The sequence below is a fragment of the Gorilla gorilla genome, chromosome 9 (assembly GCF_029281585.2).
Source record: "Gorilla gorilla gorilla isolate KB3781 chromosome 9, NHGRI_mGorGor1-v2.1_pri, whole genome shotgun sequence".
NCBI classification, from domain to species: Eukaryota; Metazoa; Chordata; class Mammalia; order Primates; family Hominidae; genus Gorilla; species Gorilla gorilla.
The window spans coordinates 37,766,374-37,788,748 of NC_073233.2; the positions used below are offsets into that span (position 1 = coordinate 37,766,374).

The following is a 22,375-nucleotide window of genomic DNA, read 5'->3' on the forward strand; positions in this document are numbered from 1 at the left end:
GAACTTTAGGAGATAGGATTTACTTTTCTAGATACCTATTAAAATGTTTTATTACAAGAGAAAAATATGTAATACTACAAAAGAAAACTAACTTATCTGTTTTGAAAATGCCATGCCTGATTAGTAGACAATTATTAAAGCTAATTACAGGGTTCCTGTAAGTTACTTTAGAGGATGGGGAAGAATTAAGTTTTTTAATTATAACCACAATGGTGGACAAGCAGAGATCATTGTTTAAAAAGAAAAAAAAACATTGATTTGTTTGTGCTCCTTCTTTGTAATTGTAGTGGGGTTTGAGGAGAGGGAATTTGCTGTTGCCCCATCCTTGGACACCTGCCTCTCAACAAAGGACCTTGGTCACCCCCCACTGCCCACATTTAGATTCACCTTTTACTTGTGTGTACCACGTCTGCTCATTATACAGTCCTCCAGGGATCCAATTTTCCCAAGTTAATCACCCCTAGCCTTTTTCAGAAATTGTTAGATTACCATCCTTTCAAAGAATATACACTTTCTTGAATTTCTTCTTTCTCCTTTTATTTTCTTATTTCTATTTAAAAATGTAGCCACTTAAGAGTCTCAACACACTACCTTTAAAACTTTAAAAAATTTAATCCATACAGAGAAGTGCATAAATCTAAGTGTGTAGCTTGATGGATTTTCACAGTAAACACACCCATTTAACCAGAAAGCCTCTGGTTTTGTTTTTGTTTTTTGTTTTTGAGACGGAGTCTCGCTCTGTCACCCAGGCTGGAGTGCAATGGTGGGATCTCGACTCACTGCAACCTCTGCCTCCTGGGTTCAAGCAATTCTCCTGTCTCAGCCTCCCTATTAGCTAGGACTGCAGACGCAAACCACCACACCTGGCTAATTTTTGTATTTTTAGTAGAGATGGGGTTTCACCATATTGGTCAGGCTGGTCTCGAACTCCTGACCTCAGGTGATCCACCTGCCTCGGCCTCCCAGAGTGCTGGGATTACAGGCGTGAGCCACAGTGCCTGACCTGGAAAGCCTCTTATGACTTCTTCCAGTTACCACTAACTCCTCATTTCCCCCACCATCATAGGGTAGTTTTGCCAGTTACATTTTGTGTAACGGGTAATCATACAGTGTGTTATATTTTTTTGTCAGATACTGGTTTTTTGAAACCAGAATCCCTACAGGAACCTGGACTGTTTGTGCCCATGGTACTGAATAATCAGGTCAACATACAGATGTTTAGACAGCCACAGAATATGAAAATGTTTTAATATAATCCTTGTAACTCTGACCTTGGGCAAGGTACTAACCATTTTTGTGTATTCTCTTTTCATATTTACCATGAGATATGGTCTAACTAAGCTAATTTTTCAACCAAGAAATAGGTGGCTACTCTAAAGTTCCTATGCATAGGGATGAAGAAAACATAGTAATAAAACTGAAAAAGCCACTTTTTTGAGTAAGTAGAATAATAGAAAGGGTTGCATATGAAATAGTAACTATGTGAGAAGAACAATAGCTTCCCAGTAGATTGGCAGTTGTATTTGCAAGTCAGTTCTAATTTATTATTTTTAAATAAAAAATGGCATCATGGATATATATCAATGGGTTGTCTTTTTGTAGAATTAATATATTACAGGTGTTCAAGATAGGTTAGGTTAAGAAAGCGGATTCATCTTGTCATTATTTCTCTTGTCTGATTTGCTTTGATTGATTTCAGAATTTTTTAAAATGTCTATAAGATACCCTGGAATACAGGTGACTTTGTTAGAAATTTATTACACCTGTTTTTACCCTAAATAGGATTTGTTAAATGTCAATTATTATCCCCATTCCTCACATCTGAAACAGTGTTTAATCTCCCAATTCTAGCAAACAACCCTGGTCCTTCTGAGTAAGAAATTAAAATGTGATTAAGATTTTTGTCCCCACTCATGAAAATTTTAGAAGAATTTTTTAAAATTAGGAGTATCTGAATAGCATATAGCTTACTGTACTTTACATAGAATGTGGAAATTAACTTGTTTTGTTCAGAAATTACTTAGCATACAGATAGATTCTGCATAAGCTATCCAGTAGACATACAGAGATGGAGGAACTATCTCTGACCACTAGGCAAAATCCTTATCTTTGGATTTTAGGGACAGTGTAATAGACTACTGGTACCCAGTAAATATGAAGTGGTATAATATCTGACATACTTTAATAGAAAACCATAGTGAGTTCACAATATTGTATAACCTTTTTATCTATTTTAAAATTATGTAACTCACTAATAAATTTTGAACAGGCAGTTACTAAATATAATTAAATTGAGGGCATTCATGTCACAGAACAAAGGGAGGCATTCTCAGCAAGTGAACAAGAGACTAGTGAGACAGCTAAAGAAAATTGTATTGGGGTGGGGAGTGGATTTTAGTAGGTTTTTTTTTTGTTTTTCTTTTTTCTTCTTTTTTTATTTACTTCTAGAAGAACAATACAAGCATACAGGAAATATAACATGCCTTTTAAAACAAAGACAAATGCTTCCCATCTTTGGTTGCCATCTTTGACCCAAAGAACACTTGTTTTAAGCAAGAGAGTAGATGCTCCTCTTACAAAGCTTAGGTGGAATTCCAGGCTTCCTTGGACCTTCCATCTGCAGCAAAAACTTTGGACCAGGAAACAGCAATGGAACATCAACACAATACATTTGTGTTGTGGGGTTACTGAAATACTGAAATAAGTATTCTTTTAAGTTACTTAATCTCTTGCAAACAATCAAATGTAAAATGATTAATAGGCTTTTACATTTGGATAGAGCATTATTTTTTAAAGCACTTTTAGTCTGATCTCATTTGATATGGAGAACACCTTTCTATTAGTCTGCCTCAGCTGCCATAACAAAATACCATAGACTAGGTGGCATAAACAAAATGTATTTCTCACAGTTCTGGAGGCTAACAAGTCCAAGATCAAGGTGCTGGTTGACTCGGTTTCTGATGAGGGCTCTTTTCCTGGCTTGCAGACAGCCTCCTTCTTGCTGTGCCTTCATATGCTCCTTCCTTTATGTGTGGGTGCGTGTGGAAAGAGATTGCTCTCTAATCCCTTCCCTTTAAGGCCACCAGTCCTATTGGATTAGAACCCCACTTTTATGACTCCATTTAATGTTAATTACCTCCTAAAAGCCCTATGTCCAAGAACAGTCAAATTACGGGTTAGGGCTTCAACATATTAATTTGAGGGGGACACAATTCGGTCAACAGCAACCCTCCTGAAGCAGATAAGAAGAGATAACTGCTGTTTTAGAGATGAAAAAACCAATACACCTAATGTTAGAAAGTTAGTAAAATATTATAACTAAGGTTCAGATAGTTATTTTTATCCAAGTCCACACTGCTTTCTTAGCTAGTTTATCTGACAGAAGACAAACAAACAAAAAACATTTCCCTACTGCTTACAAAGTAGAAGTCACTAGTTGACTGCAAAGAATCATCAAAATTAACTTCATAACTTTCCATGTTGCATGGTTGTGAAAAATGGGATTGATTTTGACTTACAATTTATAAGAAATGTTATGTTCTAGATTTTTCAGTCAGCTAAAGTCAGGTTACTTTAACACTGCTGTCAAAAGTACTAGTCTAAGTTTTTAAGTGATACGTAAGTTAGAATTGTAGTGGCCAGGCTGGCGTTGCCTTTTTAGCATTCAACGTTACAATTAAAGTATCATGTTTTACAATTAAGTGTCATGTTTTATGTTTTACAGAAGATGATCTAAGAAATGTAGGACCAGTAGATGCTCAAGTATATCTTGAAGAAATGTCTTGGAATGAAGGTTGGAATTTTTTTTTCTTTTGACAACATTTAAAAAAAAAGGAATTTTCTATAAGAAAAAAACTCATTGGATATTTGAAAATCTTAAAAAGAAATAATAGTGTGGCTTCCTATATATATAGTGGTAAGTGTTTCTGTCTGGAGTATTTCTGTTTAATTCTAAACTTTATTTATTGACTGATGTCCTCCTATATGACTCATTTCCAGTTATTTTTATATTCTAATTAGATGTTAGGAACATAAAGTTTCATAAGAGTTTTTTGTTGTGTTTTTTAACTTAGTTTTTGCATTAATGTCTATGTAGTATTGTAGTATGGTAAATAATGTCAAACAAGATAGTTTTTTTTTTCCGTTCCTTTTAATGTTGACAAGATGAATTCCTATTAGAATTTTTATTTTCCCTTTATATAAAATCATAAACTGTCAGGACAGGGCTTTTAAGAGGCTTGATTTTTTTTTTTTTTTTTAACGCTCACATACTGATTGTCTTGTAAGAAGAAAAGAACATCTGCCATTTCCCTTGATGCAACATGAAGTCATGTCTTTTTTGCTTTTCTGTTATTAAAATTTTAGAACTTAAATTCAATGTAGTTTCCCTATTCTTCTGATGGTTCCTTGAATTGTTCTGGTTAGACATCATTACATTGGGAAACACCCTTTACTAAACAGAAGCCATGAGTACCATACTTACTTGTTTCTTTGGGCAACTGAAGAAAATCTTACTATTTCCTAGAATCTTTATATATGCTTAACCTTTTAACCTTATTGTTCAGCATGAGTACAAATTCCCTCCACGTTTATAAAAATCTACTAATGAGTGTGGATAGGTAGAAGACAAAAACAGAGCCATCTGAAACCAAATTTACTTTTTAAATGGCAAATTCTTAACTTAGTGCCCCTAAGACGTGGGTCACAAGCCATATTAACTTAGAAAGGGAATCATGTCTTTGCCTCTGGGGCCATTCTGTCCCCAACCCCTCAAGTGAAATCCTAGAGTAGAAATTCAGTGAATAATTGGAAAAGTTGAGGTTTTGTGTAACTGGGGCTCTTAGTGGTGGTGACAGTCTCATCAGAGTAAACAGGAAGAAATACTGTGAAAACAATACACTAGTGACAGACTTTTCACTGCTGGTTTGTGGAAGGGACACTCTAGAATATGTCATTTATCAGGAAGACTTGCCCAATTAAAAAAAATATATGCACATATGTATATATACACACATATACTTTTTATTTTTTGCCAAATACACAAACTTCAAGGAGACTAAATATGTTTTGAAAATATAGTTTGTCTCCTTATCTGTTGGTATATATATGTATGTTTGTATGTGTTTAATGTCTTAATAAATTAGTTCTTGCTATAGTTGATATGGGTAATATATTTTGTTTATGACAGTGTGAAAATAGTGAAAACTGGTTTTTATAAATTTTTTTTTACCTTTTAAATATATAACAATATAATGTTAAGATCTTAATTTTAAATGAGAATACGGGCTGGAAGCCTGGAATCCCAGCACTTTGGGAGGCTGAGTTTGGAGAATCGCAGAAGTCAGGAGTTTGAGACCAGCCTGGGCAACATAGGAAGACTCTGAGAACAGATTGTGAGAATAGGAAAAAAAAAAAATAAATAAAAAAAAAATAAAAAAAAAAACAAGCATAGCAAGACCGCATCTCTACAAAAAAGATTAGAAATATATTATATATATACTTTAAAAAAAAAAAGGAAGAAACAATATGGCTTAAGCATCCGTCCGGTCAATAAATACATGGAGTTTCTGATACAAGTGAAAATGCTAACATATGGAAGGAAATGTACAACAAAAAATCATCAAGCATTATCATCAATGTATTATTGCCCCTGGAACTCCCTAAAGTAAATTTGACAGTAAAGAAGATATAGAAGAATCCCATCCATAGCCAATACAGTTAATCTTAAAAGTATAGGACGCCCTTAGATGCTTAGGTTTTTATAACTAAAGATGGAAATAATTCTTATCTTAATGAGAGAAAATACTGAGCAAGAGCTACATGAAACCATTATTCTTGTAGAAATACTTAAAAACAAATCATGGAAGTTTTGAGCTAAATTTTTTTTCCAATTAAAAAGAGCAATTTTGGCAGATGAAATTAAATAAAAAGTGTGATCAACTAGGAAAGGAAAAATTTGTTTGAAGATCCCTTTAGGATCATTTTCAGAATAGCTATGGAAAGTGAAGATCCAGAACAGGAGAAAAGTTCATGAAACCCTACAGGATAGACATAGCCAAATTGTTGGTTGCCTGATCAAAGGGCAGTATGAAATGATGCATTTTATTATGCTTAAAAGGCATATGTGAGTTGTTCAGATATTGAAGCTAATCTTTACCCTTACAGTTAGTCTGTTATATGCCTTGGTCATTTTGTTGGCCTTCATTCAGAGTATTTAAAATGATGATTTCTGTAAAAGTTATCACCTGGTTGAAAGATTGATGGTATAATAATAATATAAGCAGAACTTTTAAAAGATGTGAATTTTTAGTGAGCATTAACATTTGGAGTCATCTATGACAAAACTCCACAGTAGCCCATGGTGTCCTCTGTGTCATTTACCAAGAACATGTCAACTCAAATTGTTTTTCAGGGTTCACTGAGGTAGTAAAAAAACAAGGGGGTAGGGGGAGATATAGCTTAGGAAAATCAATGGTTAGAATATGTATCTTTTTAGACAATTTAATAATAAAAAAATTCACTTTCAGAACATGCTGTAGTACATAGATGTTGGCTTAGACAGGGAAGATGTTTGCATTTGGAATTCAAGATTAAATTATTTTTCTGTATGGAGAACAAAGGCATTGTGGTAAAGAATAAAAAGCTGGATTAGGTGAATGAATTCATTTTCCTTACTGATTAAAAAAAAAAAACACATAAAGTTAGCTTATTTAATTGCCAGTTTTTCCAAGGCTGAACTTGATAAGAGAGCAGGTACAAGGCAGTGGAATTTTTCTTTTTTAAACTACATATGATGCGATCTAAGTATTAATCAAATTTGATAATGGAATGAAGATATTTGATTGTATGAAATCATGAGTCCTTTGAGACTTATTTATGTAATAATCAATTATGATGGTGGTAAAATAATGTGATTGGTAAGTTATTTTCCTTTGACAGTTACTTCTCAGAGACAGTAAAATGGAATGACCAATGGATCAGAGATTCTTTAAGTCAAAGGGCACAAGCATTTCAACTTCCCAGGAAAATGACACACTTAAAATTTCCACGATCAGGAGCCTAAGTATTACACCATATTGCCTCCTTTGGGCATCTCACTTCAGCATCTTGTTGGTTCATGTATCATTTGTAAACATCAAACAAACAAACACACACATACCCCCACAGGATTTAAAAAAAAAAAAAAAAACATGGTGTTGTATTTATAGACTTAAGTCAAGATTCTTGAAATAGTGTGACACTAGAAGAGAAAGTATCCAGATGTTGCATTTGATAAATAGTCTGGCTTTCTCTAAAGGATAGACTTCAGGCAAAAGCATCATCCTCCCTAATAGTGAGACAGGTAGGGCTGTTTTTCTTTTCCTTCACTGTAATATTTTAGACAAATACATTGTTGAAAAGAATGTAAAATTTATATGAATTTTAAGAAAACACAAAACTTCAAATAAGTTTCATGGGTTGCTTCTGAGCATGCCCTCTCCTCCCAAAATCCTTGGACTTTTAATTTATAGCTTCAACCCATCTCCTCTACAGAGAAAAATTCTTTGGTAGATAATTTTTAGAAACACTGCCCCTTTCAAGAAATCCAGTTCTCCTTTAAATACATTTTATCTTTACTGAGCTTCTTTGTTTTGTTTTACAATTCCTATGGAATAAACTCTGCACCTTTTAAGGGTATTAGTGAGGTAGTTACTTACAAGTCTTTGAAAGATTATTTTGGTTTTTTTTGCAGGTGATCACTCTTTTTATCTGAGTTGCAGATGTGGTGGAAAATACAGTGTTTCCAAGGATGAAGCGGAAGAAGTTAGCCTGATTTCTTGTGATACATGTTCACTAATTATAGAACTCCTTCATTATAACTAAAATTGTTCACAACTTGAAATGCTTTAACTGTGGTATTGAGACATGATGAGAAGCCGTTGAGCTTTGTCCATTCAAGGAAATGGATTATTTGTCAGCCCTATTATTTGCAAAGAAAATATACAATTATCAAGTAGAGGCCACCTCAGATTAATAGAGAATGCATATAATTATTTATTTGTATTTATAATTTATATTTACAAGTTGTCACAAAAATAGATTTGATTATATTTGGTGAATTCCCATCTGAGAACTTTATTATGTCATTTTTTTCCATGACACAAAATAAGAATTTTCTTAATATGAGCATGTCTCCTCTTTTCAGTGGGTAACAGTATCATCATATTCCTTTATAGTTACTAAGTTTCTGGTCTAACCGATAACGTTTCTAGTTGCTAAAGTTATAGGGCTGTTGTACACCTAGAATCTTTGTGAATAATGTGAGGCCAGTTCTCCCATAAGGCAGGCTGGTTATGGATATTCATAAGGTTATTTCAAAGTTAATAAAGACAAAGTGGCAATTGTAGAAAGTGTTGCCTCCAATCTTGGTCCTGTATTTCCAAAGCTTGTAAACACTGCCATCTTCAAATTTAAATGTAATTTAGGAAATGGAAGCTTTTAATTTTAATTTCTTTTTTCTAAGACAGAGTCTCACTCTGTCGCGCCAGCTGGAGTGCAGTGCCATGATCTCAGGTCGCTGTAACCTCCGTCTCCTGGGTTCAAGTGATTCTCCAGTCTCAGCCTCCCGAATAGCTGGGATTACACGTGCCCACCACCATGCCCAGCTAATTTTTGTATTTTTAGTAGAGATGGGGTTCCACCATGTTGGCCAGGCTGGTCTCAAACTCCTGACCTCAGGTGATCCACCTGCCTCGACCTCCCAAAGTGCTAGGATTACAGGTTTGAGCCACCGTGCCTGGCCTAAGTTTTGTTTATAGAGATGGGATTTCATCATGTTGTCTAGGCTGGTCTTGAACTCCTGGCCTCAAATGATCCGCCCACCTTAACCTCCCAAAGTGCTGGGATTGCAGGCGTGAGCCACCATGCCCGGCCAGAAGCTTTTTAAAAATAATGACTTGAAGTTGGTGTATTATTTCCCCTTTTATTTTGGAGTGTTGATATAATATTGGGGCCAGGCATGGTGGTTCACATCTGTAATCCCAGCACTTTGGGAGACTAAGGCAGGCGGATCACCTTTGGTCAGGAGTTCAAGACCTCCCTGGTCAACATGGTGAAACCCCATATCTACTAAAAATAATTTTTTTAAAAATTAGCCAGTCACGTTGGTGTCTGCCTGTGGTCCCAGCTACTTGGGAGGCTGAGGCACAAGAATCACTTGAACCCAGGAGGCAGAGGTTGCAGTGAGCCGAGGTTGTGCCACTGCACTGCAGCCTGGGCTACAGAGAGCAAGACTCTGTCTCAAAAAAATAAATAAATAAATAAATAAAGATATAGTATTAATGCCTATATTTATGAAGACAGAGCCATTGAACTGCTGCTATGATGAAATGAACTTTTATAAAGTATTATTGACTATAGCCAACTACAGATGGTATATGCCTTAAAGATGCATTTTTCTATGTATTTAATATTTTGTGTACAGTAAAAGTCAGAACTCATTTAAAGAACTTTAAGGGATCCTTTAGAAACATTTTTACTTAATTTCAAATGAGTGGGCTGAGCATGTAGACTAGCAGCTTTTTATCAAACCTGGCATTGTCAGGTTGAACTTATAAATACGAATAGTTACTACTCTGACTTGTAAATGTAGCTGCTAAAGTATGAGGCATATTTAAGAAGAATAGATTAGTTTCATTATACCTATAAGAACAAGAATTCAAAAGTGAGGTAGTCATCCCGGTTCCCCCTCCCACAATATTTTTGTATCATAAAATTTAGATGACTTTTTTGGGTTACATTTTTATCCATATATTTTGAACTAACAGAACTTGGCAGAATGTGTGTTGAATATTCTTTACATTTAACAATTAAAAACAACTAAAACTGAATAGCAAATAGTTTATTGGTAAGTACATGGTTTCAACGGGAGTAATAAATTCACATGAAAAGGAGACAATAATCAAGTCAAAAGAATAAATGCTTACTAATCATCAGAAAATCTGTGGCCATTAGGGCTGGCACGTAAAAATCCAAAATCACTCAGAGGCCAAATCTGTAAAATCAAAATGAGGTTGAAGACAATTAGTGAAAGTAATGTTATAGTATCATCATATTCCCTTTTGCTATCCGTCCCTTTTCTCTATGCCAGATAAACACTTTCTCCTTACTCATCAATCAAGAATAAAATTTTCTACATCAAAGTAAGACTTGAGAAAATAAACTTATGTGTATATATGTTTAAACTCCAAAGTTTGGGACATTCAAACATTGTACATGAAATTATATGTGTTTGGTGTGTGAATAAATATGAATATATGGTCTGTGTTTTCTTTTACTACTTGCAAATAAGAGTTAACTGTATACTTTCAACCAAAGGGGCTTAGGTTTAAGTACTTGAATATGGCATCTGTTTTAAATGTAAAGAATCCTGTAAATTATCCAACAGCTCCATGTATTCATGAATGTTTTTCTCCTCACTGATTGTGATAAAAAGGAGGGGCCAGTGAAAACAATCTTCCCTAATAATCATACATTCACGATAAGTCTGTGACTCACAGTACTCAACTGGGGTATCCCTACATTACAGGTAGTTTGAATCTAGACTGTTCTTCTGCACATGCTTATTAAAATATGCCCTGGGCAGGATGTGAACATGGTTTTAAGAGTTGTACAAGAGAGAACTGAACTTTTGGAAATTCAAATTAAAGTTTTCTTAGGCTATAGCTAAGGTAGTTTGGATTTTATTATTATCTCTATGGGAGCAGGGGCAATGGGGGAATAAGTTTGCATATGGCTATTAAGTTAAGGCCAACAGGTTCAAAAAATATATTCGGTGCAACAGTTAAGTACACTGACAGCTTGAAGATTTCAGAGATCATTTTGAGAGAAACTTTTTCTAGCTCAGAAAATAAACCTTACATTTTAAGCAGAAAATGGTACCTTAAAGAAGATTCGTCCTCTTATTAGTCCATATGGAATAGGTCCATAGCACCTGGAATCTGTAGAATTCTGTAGATTGTCACCTTCTAACCAAACATGACCCACTGGCACCTAGAATTAGAGAAGAAATGCAGCCTCTTAAAGATAAAACCTAATTTGGGTACTATAATTAAAAAGCATGTCATTCAGAGGTAGGGAGAAATGTCCTAAGGCTCTCTTTTATAGAATAGATACAAATCCTAATATTGCATTTTTGCTTTTATTTCTTGCACAATAAAGTAACTTTTACTAAATATCAAAGGTTTCAACTTTTTTAAAAACCTATCTTTTTTTGTCATATGGTTCCCAAATATTAATTTGTTATACAAACCCCAAACTGAGGTTATAAGAGATCAAAACAGTGTGACAGGGTCATTAATGTAATAGACTTCAAAAGAGGTCATTAGGATGCTGACTGAAAATGCGCCCTTGTGTCTCAATAACAGCATAAGCAGGGCAGCCACTCACTCAGCAACATCCTGGGGCCAATACCAAAGCCAAACCTATTAGAATGCTCATGATGAACTAAATGGTAATTGATTGTGACATCAATTACAAATAATCTCATCATTTTATTGGAGTAGGCTTGTCAGAATTCTAATTAACATCCCTGTTCTGCCTTTGTACAGGCCATATCTTCAATGCATTATACTTCAATAATGACCATGAAGAACCAGAAGGACCTATTATAAAATCATCAGTTGTAAAATTAATGATGGTGACCTTCTCCTAAATGAAAAGACTATCTCCTATAATGTTCTATGTATAAACTGGTAAATAACAAGATTTTTACTCAGTGACAATCATAAGCATATTTAGAACAGAATACATTTTTTTAAGCCACCTGCAATATGAGACATTTGCCTATTTCTGTTCAATGTAAACTAAAAAACTTACTTTCCAGCAACAATCTTTAAAATTGCTTTTTAAAAGTTTTTATTTTACAGTTTTGTTATCTAAGACAGTTGAATTATTGACCAGACCAAAATGATCTATGTATGGGGAAGGAATTTATTTTCACTATTCTTTTGACTGGTTTTACTTGTAAACCTTTTATGAAGAAAAATACACTACTGGGTTTAATAGGAGATAATGCAGCTTTTTTTAAAATCACAAATTACTTTCTTGAAAAGTAAATGTATACAAGAATGTAAAATTTGAATTTCACTTACATAAGCGATTTTAAGATTCTGGAAAGTCTTATGTACAAATATTTGCCAAAAATCTCCAAATTAACTCTGCGTTTAGATACATTTAAACGTTAAATCTATTTGTAGAAAAAGGACATAAGTTTACTGAAAGAATATCAGAAACTGTATGATCATTCACTTTTATTACTGAACTAGTTTGTCCAAGGGCCAATAGCAAGGCTACTTCCTTGCTATCTAATAAAATAGACATATGTGCAGTGAACTGTAAGACTGCTCTAGTAGGAAAGTGTGTACATCACACTCATCAAAAAAGGAACAAAATAGTGAATTTGGAAAAGCCATATGTAACTAACATTCTGAAGTGTCACTTTGATAAAGCTATAAGGTGAACATCTTTCGTGTCTGAATTTCCATAGTTTCTCCCTAAAATGTGTTTTTTCCTGAGTTCTAAAAACAGGTAATATATATGAATAAATAAAACCATGTAGTTATGGACACCAGTAAAAGTAAAATAAAAACATTATGCAAACTGATAAGGCAACTATCAACAATCTAGGGATATCTTTGACCATCCCATTGACGGTAAACCAGGATCAGTGGTTTCTACATTCCATCTCTTCATGAAGCTTTCCCTAAACTTGCCTACCCATACCAACCTGATTGTTTCCAGCACTTAACACACAAAGTCAGCCTTGCTTGGGGCCCTACATTATAACCTTTAATATTATTTTTAAACTGCTTGGCTTTTCTGTCAGTTTTTACTATTTTATACCAGAATAAACCAACAGGCAGTAATGCCATGATTTGACTTTTATTACATTATAGTTTGGTGCAAAAATAACTGTGGTTTTTGCTGCAAAATACATTTAATGGCAAAAACCACAATTACTTTTGCACCAATCTAATAGATTTTTGCCAATATATATGGCAAAAAATGATACCTTTGTCTTATGAGTGAGGCTGAATCTTCGTGTTTAAGAGGCATTTAATTCCTTCTCTGTGATATCTTTTTGCATGTCTTTTGCCATTTGGCTACTGGGTTGATCTTTTTTTCCCTCATTTCATAAGCACTCTTTCAATACTAGGGAGATTAGCCCTTTGTGGTACAAATAGCAAATATTCCCAGTTTCTCATTTCTGTTATGAGCCTTTGCTTTCATGTCTTCTGAATTTTGAGTCTTTCTTAGAAAGGTCTCATGGTTTCTTCTTTTACATTTAACTATTTTATTCTTTGGGAGTACATCCTGACAAACGGTTATAAGGCTTGGATGAACGTTTTTAATTTTTGTAAATAATAACTAACTTAATACCTTGGTAATATTTTTCTGTGCATTTATTTGATTGTTGGCAGTGTCGAATATTATTCTGTGTGTTTTCTGATTGAATTTAATATCCAGTGAATAGTCTGTGCCTACTTTTGCATATATTAGTCTTTGGGATCTCAATTGTCCTATCTATGTGTATTTCTTATATAATACAAAGATTAATACATTTATTGCAAATCTTTTTCCCAATCTATTTTTTGTCTTTTTATATTATGTTCCACAAAGTTTTTAGTTTTTTATGCAGTATTTACTTTTATATCCATATGCTTTTTAAAAGATGATTTTAATTATTTACAGTACCTAAACCAAAAGTGGAACTCAGATATTTGCTGGTGGTTAAATACTTGTAAATAGAAATTATTTGAAAGCACAATGATAACTGCCATTAGCTAGGTCACTTTTGTAGCAGTTATGACCTGAGTTTCTTTCAAATTAGCGACATCATCTCTGGAGTAATTTTTGTTTTTTGAGACGGAGTCTTGCTCTGTTGCCCAGGCTGGAGTGCAGTGGTGTGATCTCGGCTCACTGCAACCTCCACCTCCTGGGTTTAAGCAGTTCTCCTGCCTCAGCCTCCCAAGTAGCTGGGATTATAGGTGCCCACCACCACACCTAGCTAATTTTTCTATTTCAGTAGAGACAGGGTTTCACCATGTTGGCCAGGCTGGTCTTGAACTCCTGACCTCAAGCAATCCACCCGCCTCAGCCTCCCAAAGTGGTGGGATTACGGGGGTGAGCCAGTGTGCCCAACCATCGCTGGAGTAATATAATTAACAACTACAGAAAGGAATCTTCTAAAAAAAACATCTAGAACATATCACCAGGAGCCTTTCATTTGATACTTAAAATAACCTGTGAAGTACTAAATTTGATATTTAGTCAAGGAAAAAGAAATAGGTTCAAATATGAGACATGCTAACTCCTTATTACCTGAAATCCATACATGTTAATGACCATGCATCCATTTACAGTAAAGGGATTGCCTACATCTCAGACAACACTTCATGTAAAGTACACAAATCAAGGAAACAGCTTCATCACTGATGTTACCTTTAATCTAACAAGATCTTTATAAAACAAGAAAACTTCTACGTACAGATCTTTTAAAATTAAAGCAGGCACCTTTGCTGATCCACCTCTGTAAGTTACAGGTTGAGTATCTCTTATCTGAAATGCTAGAGACCAGAAGTGTTTCAGGTTTCAGATATTTAGATTTTGGAATATTTGCATATACACGAGATATCCAGGGGAAGAGACCCAAGTCTAAACATGAAATTCATTTATGTTTCATATACACCTCATATATATATAGCCTGAAGGTAATTTTATACAGTATTTATAATTTGTCCAAGGAACAAAGTTTTGACCGTGTTTTGACTATGACTCATCATGTGAAGTCATATGTGGAATTTTCCACTTGTGGCATCACACAGGCACTCAAAAAGCTTCAGATTTGGGAGCATATTGGATTTCGCATATTCGGATTAGGGATGCTCAACCCATGCTCAGTTTACCAGTAAAAAAACACAATGTTTGCAATTACTCCTCCTTTTAAATATATATTTGGTATGGGGGAAAAGAGTGAAAACTTTATTTCACTTTAAAAATCAATTTTATAGAGGTATATTTTATATACAGTAAAATGCACCTGTTTTAAGTTTTGACACAAGTTTTGAAAAATGTACATACCCATCTAACCACAACCACAATGATACAGGATGTTTCTTCCATGCCGAAAAGTTCCCTTCTGTTCCTTTGTAGTCAGTTTCCTATCGCCATGCCTAGACCCAGTCAACGAGTGATCTGCTTTCTGTTACTAGATAGTAGTTGCGCCTGTTGCTTAATTTCATATAAATGGAATTACAAAGTACCTATTTTGTGTCTGCCTTCTTTTGCTTAGCAAGTTTTTATGATTAATCTATGTTGTATGTAAAAGTCATTCATTTTTTACTTCTGAGAAGTATTCCACTGTAAACCACAATGTTTATCTATGAAACTGGAGGTGGATACTTGGGTTGTTTGCAGTTTGGTGCTAGGAAAAATAAAGCACTGTGAACATTCATGTACAAGTCTTATTTCTTTTCAGTAAGTATCTAAGGGTGGAATTTCTGGGTCATCAGTAAGTCTATGTTTAACCTTAAAGAAATTACCAACCTTTTTCAAAGTGATACTATTGTATACTCCCAACAACCAATGTATGACTGTGTTCCTGTTGTTCCACAACCTCTCCAGCACTTGGTATTATCAGTTTTTAAATGTTTTGCCATTCTAGCAGGTGAAGGATATTAAATTGTGGTTTTAATTTGCACTTCTCTGATGAAAGCATTTTTCCATTGTGCATACTAGTATTATCTTTTGTGAAGTATCTATTAAAATATTTTGGCCATTTAAAAAATGGGTTATCTTCTTACTCATTGTACCAGTCCTTTATTTACCATGGATACAAGTCCTTTGATGGGATTGCAAATATTTTCTCCCAGGCTGCATCTTTTTAAATGATGTTTTGACAAGCAGAAGTTTTTAATGTTGCTGAGGTCCAATTCATACTTTTTTTCCTATTGTGTTTCCTGCTTTTCGTGTCCTAAGAAATCTTTACCTGACCCCAGATTATGAACATATTATACTATATTCTACAAATTTTATAGCTTTAGCTTTGATTAGGTATGTGATCCATTTTGAGATAACTTCTGTGCATGATGTGAAGTATTTGTTGCATCTGTTTTTGTTTCCTTTTTTCCTCCTTTCTATTGGATTATTTTTCTGAATTTTTTCATTTATTCAATTGCCATATTTAATATAGATCTTATTCTTGAAGTTGTTACTCCAGGGTTTACAATATGCATCATTAATCACAGTCCACCTTTTCTTCAGGTATAACTATCTTCACATATTATACCACTTCATGTAAGGTAAGAAAGGAAAGAATTTCGCAACAGTATATTTTCATCCTTATCAGTGAATACAGAATTCTGGATTGACAGTGCTTCCCCACCTAACACTTTAAAGATTTCATTTTCTTTTCTTCCTGTTTTTTATAATAGATCAGCAGAAACTCCTTGTTCTCAGTTGTATGTAATATATTTTTTCTCTGGTTAAGATTTTCTCTGTCTTCCCTGGTTTGATTTTCTTTGTATTAGGCCAGAACTTCTTTCTGTACTTCTTGGATCTCTGATTCATCATTTTGAACAAAATTGGAAAAAAATGTATAGATCACCTTCTCTTCTACCCACTATCCTGGGGCATCCATAGCCTTCATGTTAATCTGCTTGACCTGTCCTATGGGTTACTCATTTTTTTTTTTTCTTCCAGACTTTTCCCTTTCCTTCAGTTTGTATACTTTTAATTGCTGTCTTCAAATTCCCAGATCTTTTCTTTTGTAGTTTCTGATCTACTAAAGACCACCAAATGTATTCTTAAGCTCTAAAAATTACATTTGGTTCTTTCTTATACCATTTATTTCCTCAATATGTTCATCTCCTCTAGATCCTCAAAAATAGTTAGAATTGGTGTTTTAGAGTGCTTCTCTGCTAATTCCATAATTTCTGTCATTTCTGGGTCTATTTAACTGATTTACTTTTGATTATGTGTTACATTTTTCTGCTTCTTCACATATCTGGTAATTTCTGATTAAACTGGACACTCATTTGCTGAGTAGATTTTGTTGTCTGTTTTTATAGAGTTGAATGTTGAGGGAGTCTGGTTTCTGTGAGGTAGTTAAGTCAGCGGCAGTCACCTTATTCCTTTCAAGCCTTGTTTATAAGCCTGCTAGGTTGGGTCTTTATCTTACATTTTATTCTAAGGGCTATTTTAGTCCTACCACTAAGATTTGATTTTTCCAGAGTCTCTACTGAATGTTCTGGATATCAACAAGATCCGTCCACACTGGCTGGTCAGAACACAAATGTCTCTCAGCTCTGTGTGAGTTCTGGGAACTTTTTGGCTTACAGCTCCCCAGTAGTCACTCATTCCTCAGTCTCTTTAAGTTTCACCATAAGCAGGCACAATTTAGTATTGAGCCCAAAGCCAAGGGAATATCTACGTAGATTTCTGGAGATCTTTCTTTATTTAGCTCTTTGCTCCATGGCAGTCGGATTTATAAATCCCAACCACTTAAGCACACCTGTACCCCAATCTTTGTCTCAACTCAGCAAGACCACCTGTGCTTTGCTTGACTTTCTCTCCTTGTACTGTTATCTGAAAACTGCTTTAAGACAGAAGTTGGGGCAAGTACAGGCTTATTTTGTTTCCTTTCTCTCAAGGATTAGTTTCATACTGCCTGCTATGCAATGTATTAAAACAGTAGTTTCACATATTTTTGTCCAGTTTTCTAGTTGTTTATGGCAGGAGGGCAAGTTCATGACCAGTTATTCCATCACTGCCAGAAGCAGATGTTCAAATTACATAATTTAAAAAAAACTTTTTTTTCTTTGAGACAAAACGTCGCTCTCTCGCCCAAGCTGGAGTGCAGTGGTGCAATCCTGGCTCACTGCAACCTCTTCCCCGCCGGGCTCAAGCGATTCTCCTGCCTCAGCCTCCTGAGTAGCTGGGATTACAGGCATGCACCATCATGCCCAGCTAATTTTTGTATTTTTAGTAGAGATGGGGTTTCAACATGTTGGCCAGGCTGATCTCAAACTCCTGGCCTTAAGTGATCTGCCCGCCTCGGCCTCCCCAAGTATTGGGATTACAGTCGTGAGCCGCTGCGCCCAGCCTTAAAATACTTTTTTAGCATACTTGGAACAATATAAAGAGAATCATTTCAGTGAAGACTAAAATTTTTGATGTGTGACGTGTGCTTTGGCATCTCCATCTTGCATCCCCTTCAGTGGAGTCTCCTTTATGTTGTTTTACCCTTTCCCTATCAAAACTCTGGAAACGATTTGCCAAACTCAGCAGGCAATTATGTACAAACGAGGAAATTCACTATCGTCTTTTCTGCATCTCAAGACTGGCAATGGCATAAATGTTCCTCAGTAGGCAGAGGTTAAATAGAATATCTTTCTTTTATATATTAGTAAACAGCCAGTAAAAATAAATACATAAATAATGGAAAGATTTCCATGACATAGCCAGAGGAAAAAATAAGTTGCAGGGCAATGTGTATAATTGTAAAATTTTTAAAATATATATTTCAAAATATACATTTTTATGACCAGTGCATCCTATTTAAGTAACTTGAAGTATACATATGTATATATACACAGAAATATATGTGTATGTGTGTCTTAAAATACAAACTGCTTAACCCTTTTGGTGATGTTCATACTTTTAAAAAAGGGAGCATCATCCTTCATGATGCAGGTTAGGGGGAGCTTGTTGAAGTTTTTTAAAAGGTGTTTCGGGGTTGGGCTTTTTTTTTTTTTTTTGTCTTTGGTAGTGTGGAAAGAGAGTTAACCTAACCTCTAATCCATATAGTAGGATATGCTTCTTTGTATAGTACAAGTAAATGACTTGTCACTTACTTCACAGTACTGTCATCAAATCTACAGATGACTAAAATATTACTCTAACCAAGAACACATTTAAACAAACATACAGTAAAACACATTTTTTGGTTTGGGTCTGAAGCACAACACCTGACTTTCCTGATATGGAATGAGGCAAGGAACAGAACATTTTCTTTCTAACTTTAAACACAGTTATTGTCTGTTAGATTAACCTACTAGTTGTCAGTAAGTTGAAAATTCAAACCAGATAATAGAAAAAAGAATTCTATAGCAATATTATAATAATAAAATATGAACAGGATAAAATGGTAGATTAACATGTATTTTTCTTTCCTTTTTTTTGTGCTCACAGAGACAGATAATAAAATGTGTTTTTTTAAAAGCTATGATAACTTTACAACTAAGGCTGAAAACCACTCTAATAAACACATTTATAGTAAATGTTTTACAAATGGCCCAAAATGGAAATGCCTAATTCTATCTCTTTGTTCATTACATCTCATAATCAAAACTTTTAAGTTGGATTAATTTTGTACTCTTGTAAATATGCTATGCCATTTTGAATGAATGCATAAGACTGAATATATGAATATATGTTTTCATGAATGCCATAAACTGTTTTAATTTTGCCCAAACCTGAATTCTCCATGTGCCTCAGATATAGCTAACTTTACAGCTAAATTTTAAGGCATTAAAGGGACCTTTAAATCATTCTTGTTTTTCCTTTCTACGTCAGAGGTTTACTTCCTGAGCTAAGTTTACTTCCTGAGCTATGATAAAACCTAATCTCAGGGCTGGACAAAAGAATCAAGCCTCTAGTTCTCAGCTATATTTACTGAGGTCTAGTTAAGGGCCTCCTTTTTAGCACAAACAACAAATGTAATTGCCTCATGGCCTGCGGGTGTCCATTTAACAAAAGAGGTTTTTGTGGAGGCAATACACAGGTGTTACCTTTCTTGATTCAAGTGAAATCTGATGAAACAGTCCACAATATCAAATAACACATTTACTAAACTGTAATCAAATTCATTTATTTGATTAGGCAAATAACATCTAATTAAGAAAAGTTCTGGCTAAAAAATAGTTGTATGTTTGACCTTCAAAAGTTTCAAAAACCAGAAAATCCTAAGAACAGACTGATTTTTAATTAACACTTTATTTGCCATGTATTTTATAGTTTACAACCAGCAATGGTAGGGTTTGCATTGGCCCTACCTATTGCTCGTACTTCTTTAATGGTTCTAAAATGACCACAAAGAAAACAAAACAATAGTCATGAAAGAAACAAACAAAATTATGAGGCAAGGTGAGGAACAAAGTTTTTAGAATCCTTTTTTTAATGATTATTTTTTCATTTTCCTGTAATGTACAAGAAAAAGAGCACACATTTATGAAAGCAATCAGATAGTCTTTTTTGCTTCTATTTAGTAAAAATAAACGACTGATAGAGCAACGATACTCTAGTCTCAAAAGTATTTCATTTTGCATGTGTTTCAAAGATTTTATTTTGTGTCTAATGGAATAATCAGTGGGCTATAAAATGCATAATACCCTTGCCTATGAAAAAAGTCTATATAATGAATGTATATTCAAAAGATGTCATTTTAGTCCAATAATTAATACTATGTAATTGTTTTTTATCTTATTATCTTACAGAAAAGCAGTATCAAGTTATTATACCTACTATGTGGCCCCTGTATATTCTGCTTAATCATGACTTATGTAACAAAAGTGTGGCCATATTAAGATCCTATGCACATGAACTATTAAGAGATAATATTTGAAAATGAATAATTTATTAGTATTGTTCTAAAAAGATCTCATAAAACCCAATTTGTTTGAGTCATGTAACAGCAAAATTGGAAGCACCATCAGTAAATCGTTGTTTACCCTTCCTATAGTGCCAGCAGAAGCTATAAACAAAAACACATGTAAAAAAGTGAAGAATTAAATTCTGAGATACAATAAATAGAAGAGACTTTTAGAATACAAAAGTGAGAAAACATTAATTTTTAAAAATGCGAGTGTCTGAAATGTCAGTTCTGGGTATCTCTCAAAGCAAACTCAAGGAACAGTTTTACTTATTTTCATTGTCATTCTCCTCGCCCTAACTACTTGCCCACATTCTGTCTACCTGAGCTAATTAAGGCAGAGGAGTATCTGGAGTCCTGATAGAAGTGTTTCCAAATGCTAGATGCATAATAAAGGGATTGTAGAGACCAGACACAGAATAATTAATACACTGACTATTTTAATACGTACTATTTCTATACGGTCCTGCTTTCTTTTCTCCCTTTTAAAATTCAGCCTCATTGCTGTCCTATCTACATCATTGCTGGGAACTGTTATTGCCCTTCCCTTCTTAAAAATGATGCCACCTTACATTCATAGCCAGTCATCACCAAAGAGGAATGTACACAAAAGTTTCAGTAGGCTACACCTATAGCATTGGGGTTTGAGTAAGGGGTATGCTTTTTACTAACAGTTTCTCTTTCGTTATTGAGCTTCTCCCTGCTGAGTAGGTTTAAAGCTTAGTCTAAGGCTTGACTTGCTCATTCTCGTGGCGATTGCAAGATAAGCTCTTTCATCTTCTCCCTAAGCTCTCAATACCTCCATGTAGCCTGAATAGTAACCTCTGGTGGGCTGTTTAGGATAGTGGTTAAAAATACAGTCCACACAGTCACACGTAGTCCTGAGTTCCAAATACAGCTTTGCATACTAGTTAAGCACCTTGGGCAAGTTACTTAAACCTCATCTATATAACTGAGACTAATAAATACCTTACAGAAATACTATGAGAACCAAATGAAACAAGACTCCTGGCACCCAGGAAGCAGTCAGTAAGAGCACTTACTAGCAGCTGCCACATTTGCCAGTGTGAATTATGTCTATTGGGCTTTCTTTGTCCCTGGTTTCCTAGGCAGTCTACCCACATCTCTGCAAAGTTAACTGTGCTTTGCTATTTTACTTTATGTTTCTGGTTATTTTCTTTTACACTATATTCAATTATATAGCTCTGGTGTTACCCAAGTCTTTGACTTGAATACAATATAATTAAAAATGTACATTAATTATGAGTAAGTACCACATCAATTATGCCACCTAATTTAATGAAATTCAGTTTTTAAGATAAAATCATCCTAGATTAGCAGTAAAAACTAACATTTCTATTCTTTTTTTTTTTTTTTTTTCTGAGACAGAGTCTTGCTCTGTTGCCCAGGCTGGAGTGCCATGGCGCGATCTTGGCTCACCGCAACCTCTGCCACCTGGGTTCAAGCGATTCCCCTGCCTCAGCCTCAAGAGTAGCTGGGATTACAGGCATGCGCCACAACGCCTGGCTAATTTTTGTATTTTTAGTAGACACAGGGTTTCACTATGCTGGTCTCGAACTTAAATGGGCATGCTCATCAAGCAATGTTTATTAAATATTGAATGCTTAGGCCCTTATCAAGCATCCCCTTCTTCAGAACCATTTACCAACTAGTCAGAATGTAGGA

General features: G+C 34.6%; 2 protein-coding genes across 4 annotated transcripts in view; one reads left to right on the forward strand and one right to left on the reverse strand.

The window, feature by feature from the left end:
* The window catches only part of DNAJC24 (DnaJ heat shock protein family (Hsp40) member C24), a 62,976-nt gene extending 52,677 nt beyond the window's left edge, over nt 1-10,299 (forward strand). The window contains exons 4-5 of the mRNA XM_031016287.3: nt 3,725-3,793; nt 7,733-10,299. Coding sequence (XP_030872147.1) covers nt 3,725-3,793; nt 7,733-7,863 — 200 coding nt within the window. The 3' untranslated portion in view covers nt 7,864-10,299. The remainder of the gene's footprint in view (nt 1-3,724; nt 3,794-7,732) is intronic.
* IMMP1L (inner mitochondrial membrane peptidase subunit 1) overlaps nt 9,866-22,375 on the reverse strand; it is a 77,409-nt gene continuing 64,899 nt past the window's right edge. For all 3 annotated transcript variants that reach the window (XM_004050878.5, XM_055356903.2, XM_019037610.4), the window contains 2 exons: nt 10,921-11,031; nt 9,866-10,033 (listed from right to left, as the gene is read on the reverse strand). In XM_004050878.5, coding sequence (XP_004050926.2) covers nt 9,965-10,033; nt 10,921-11,031 — 180 coding nt within the window. In that variant the 3' untranslated portion in view covers nt 9,866-9,964. The remainder of the gene's footprint in view (nt 10,034-10,920; nt 11,032-22,375) is intronic.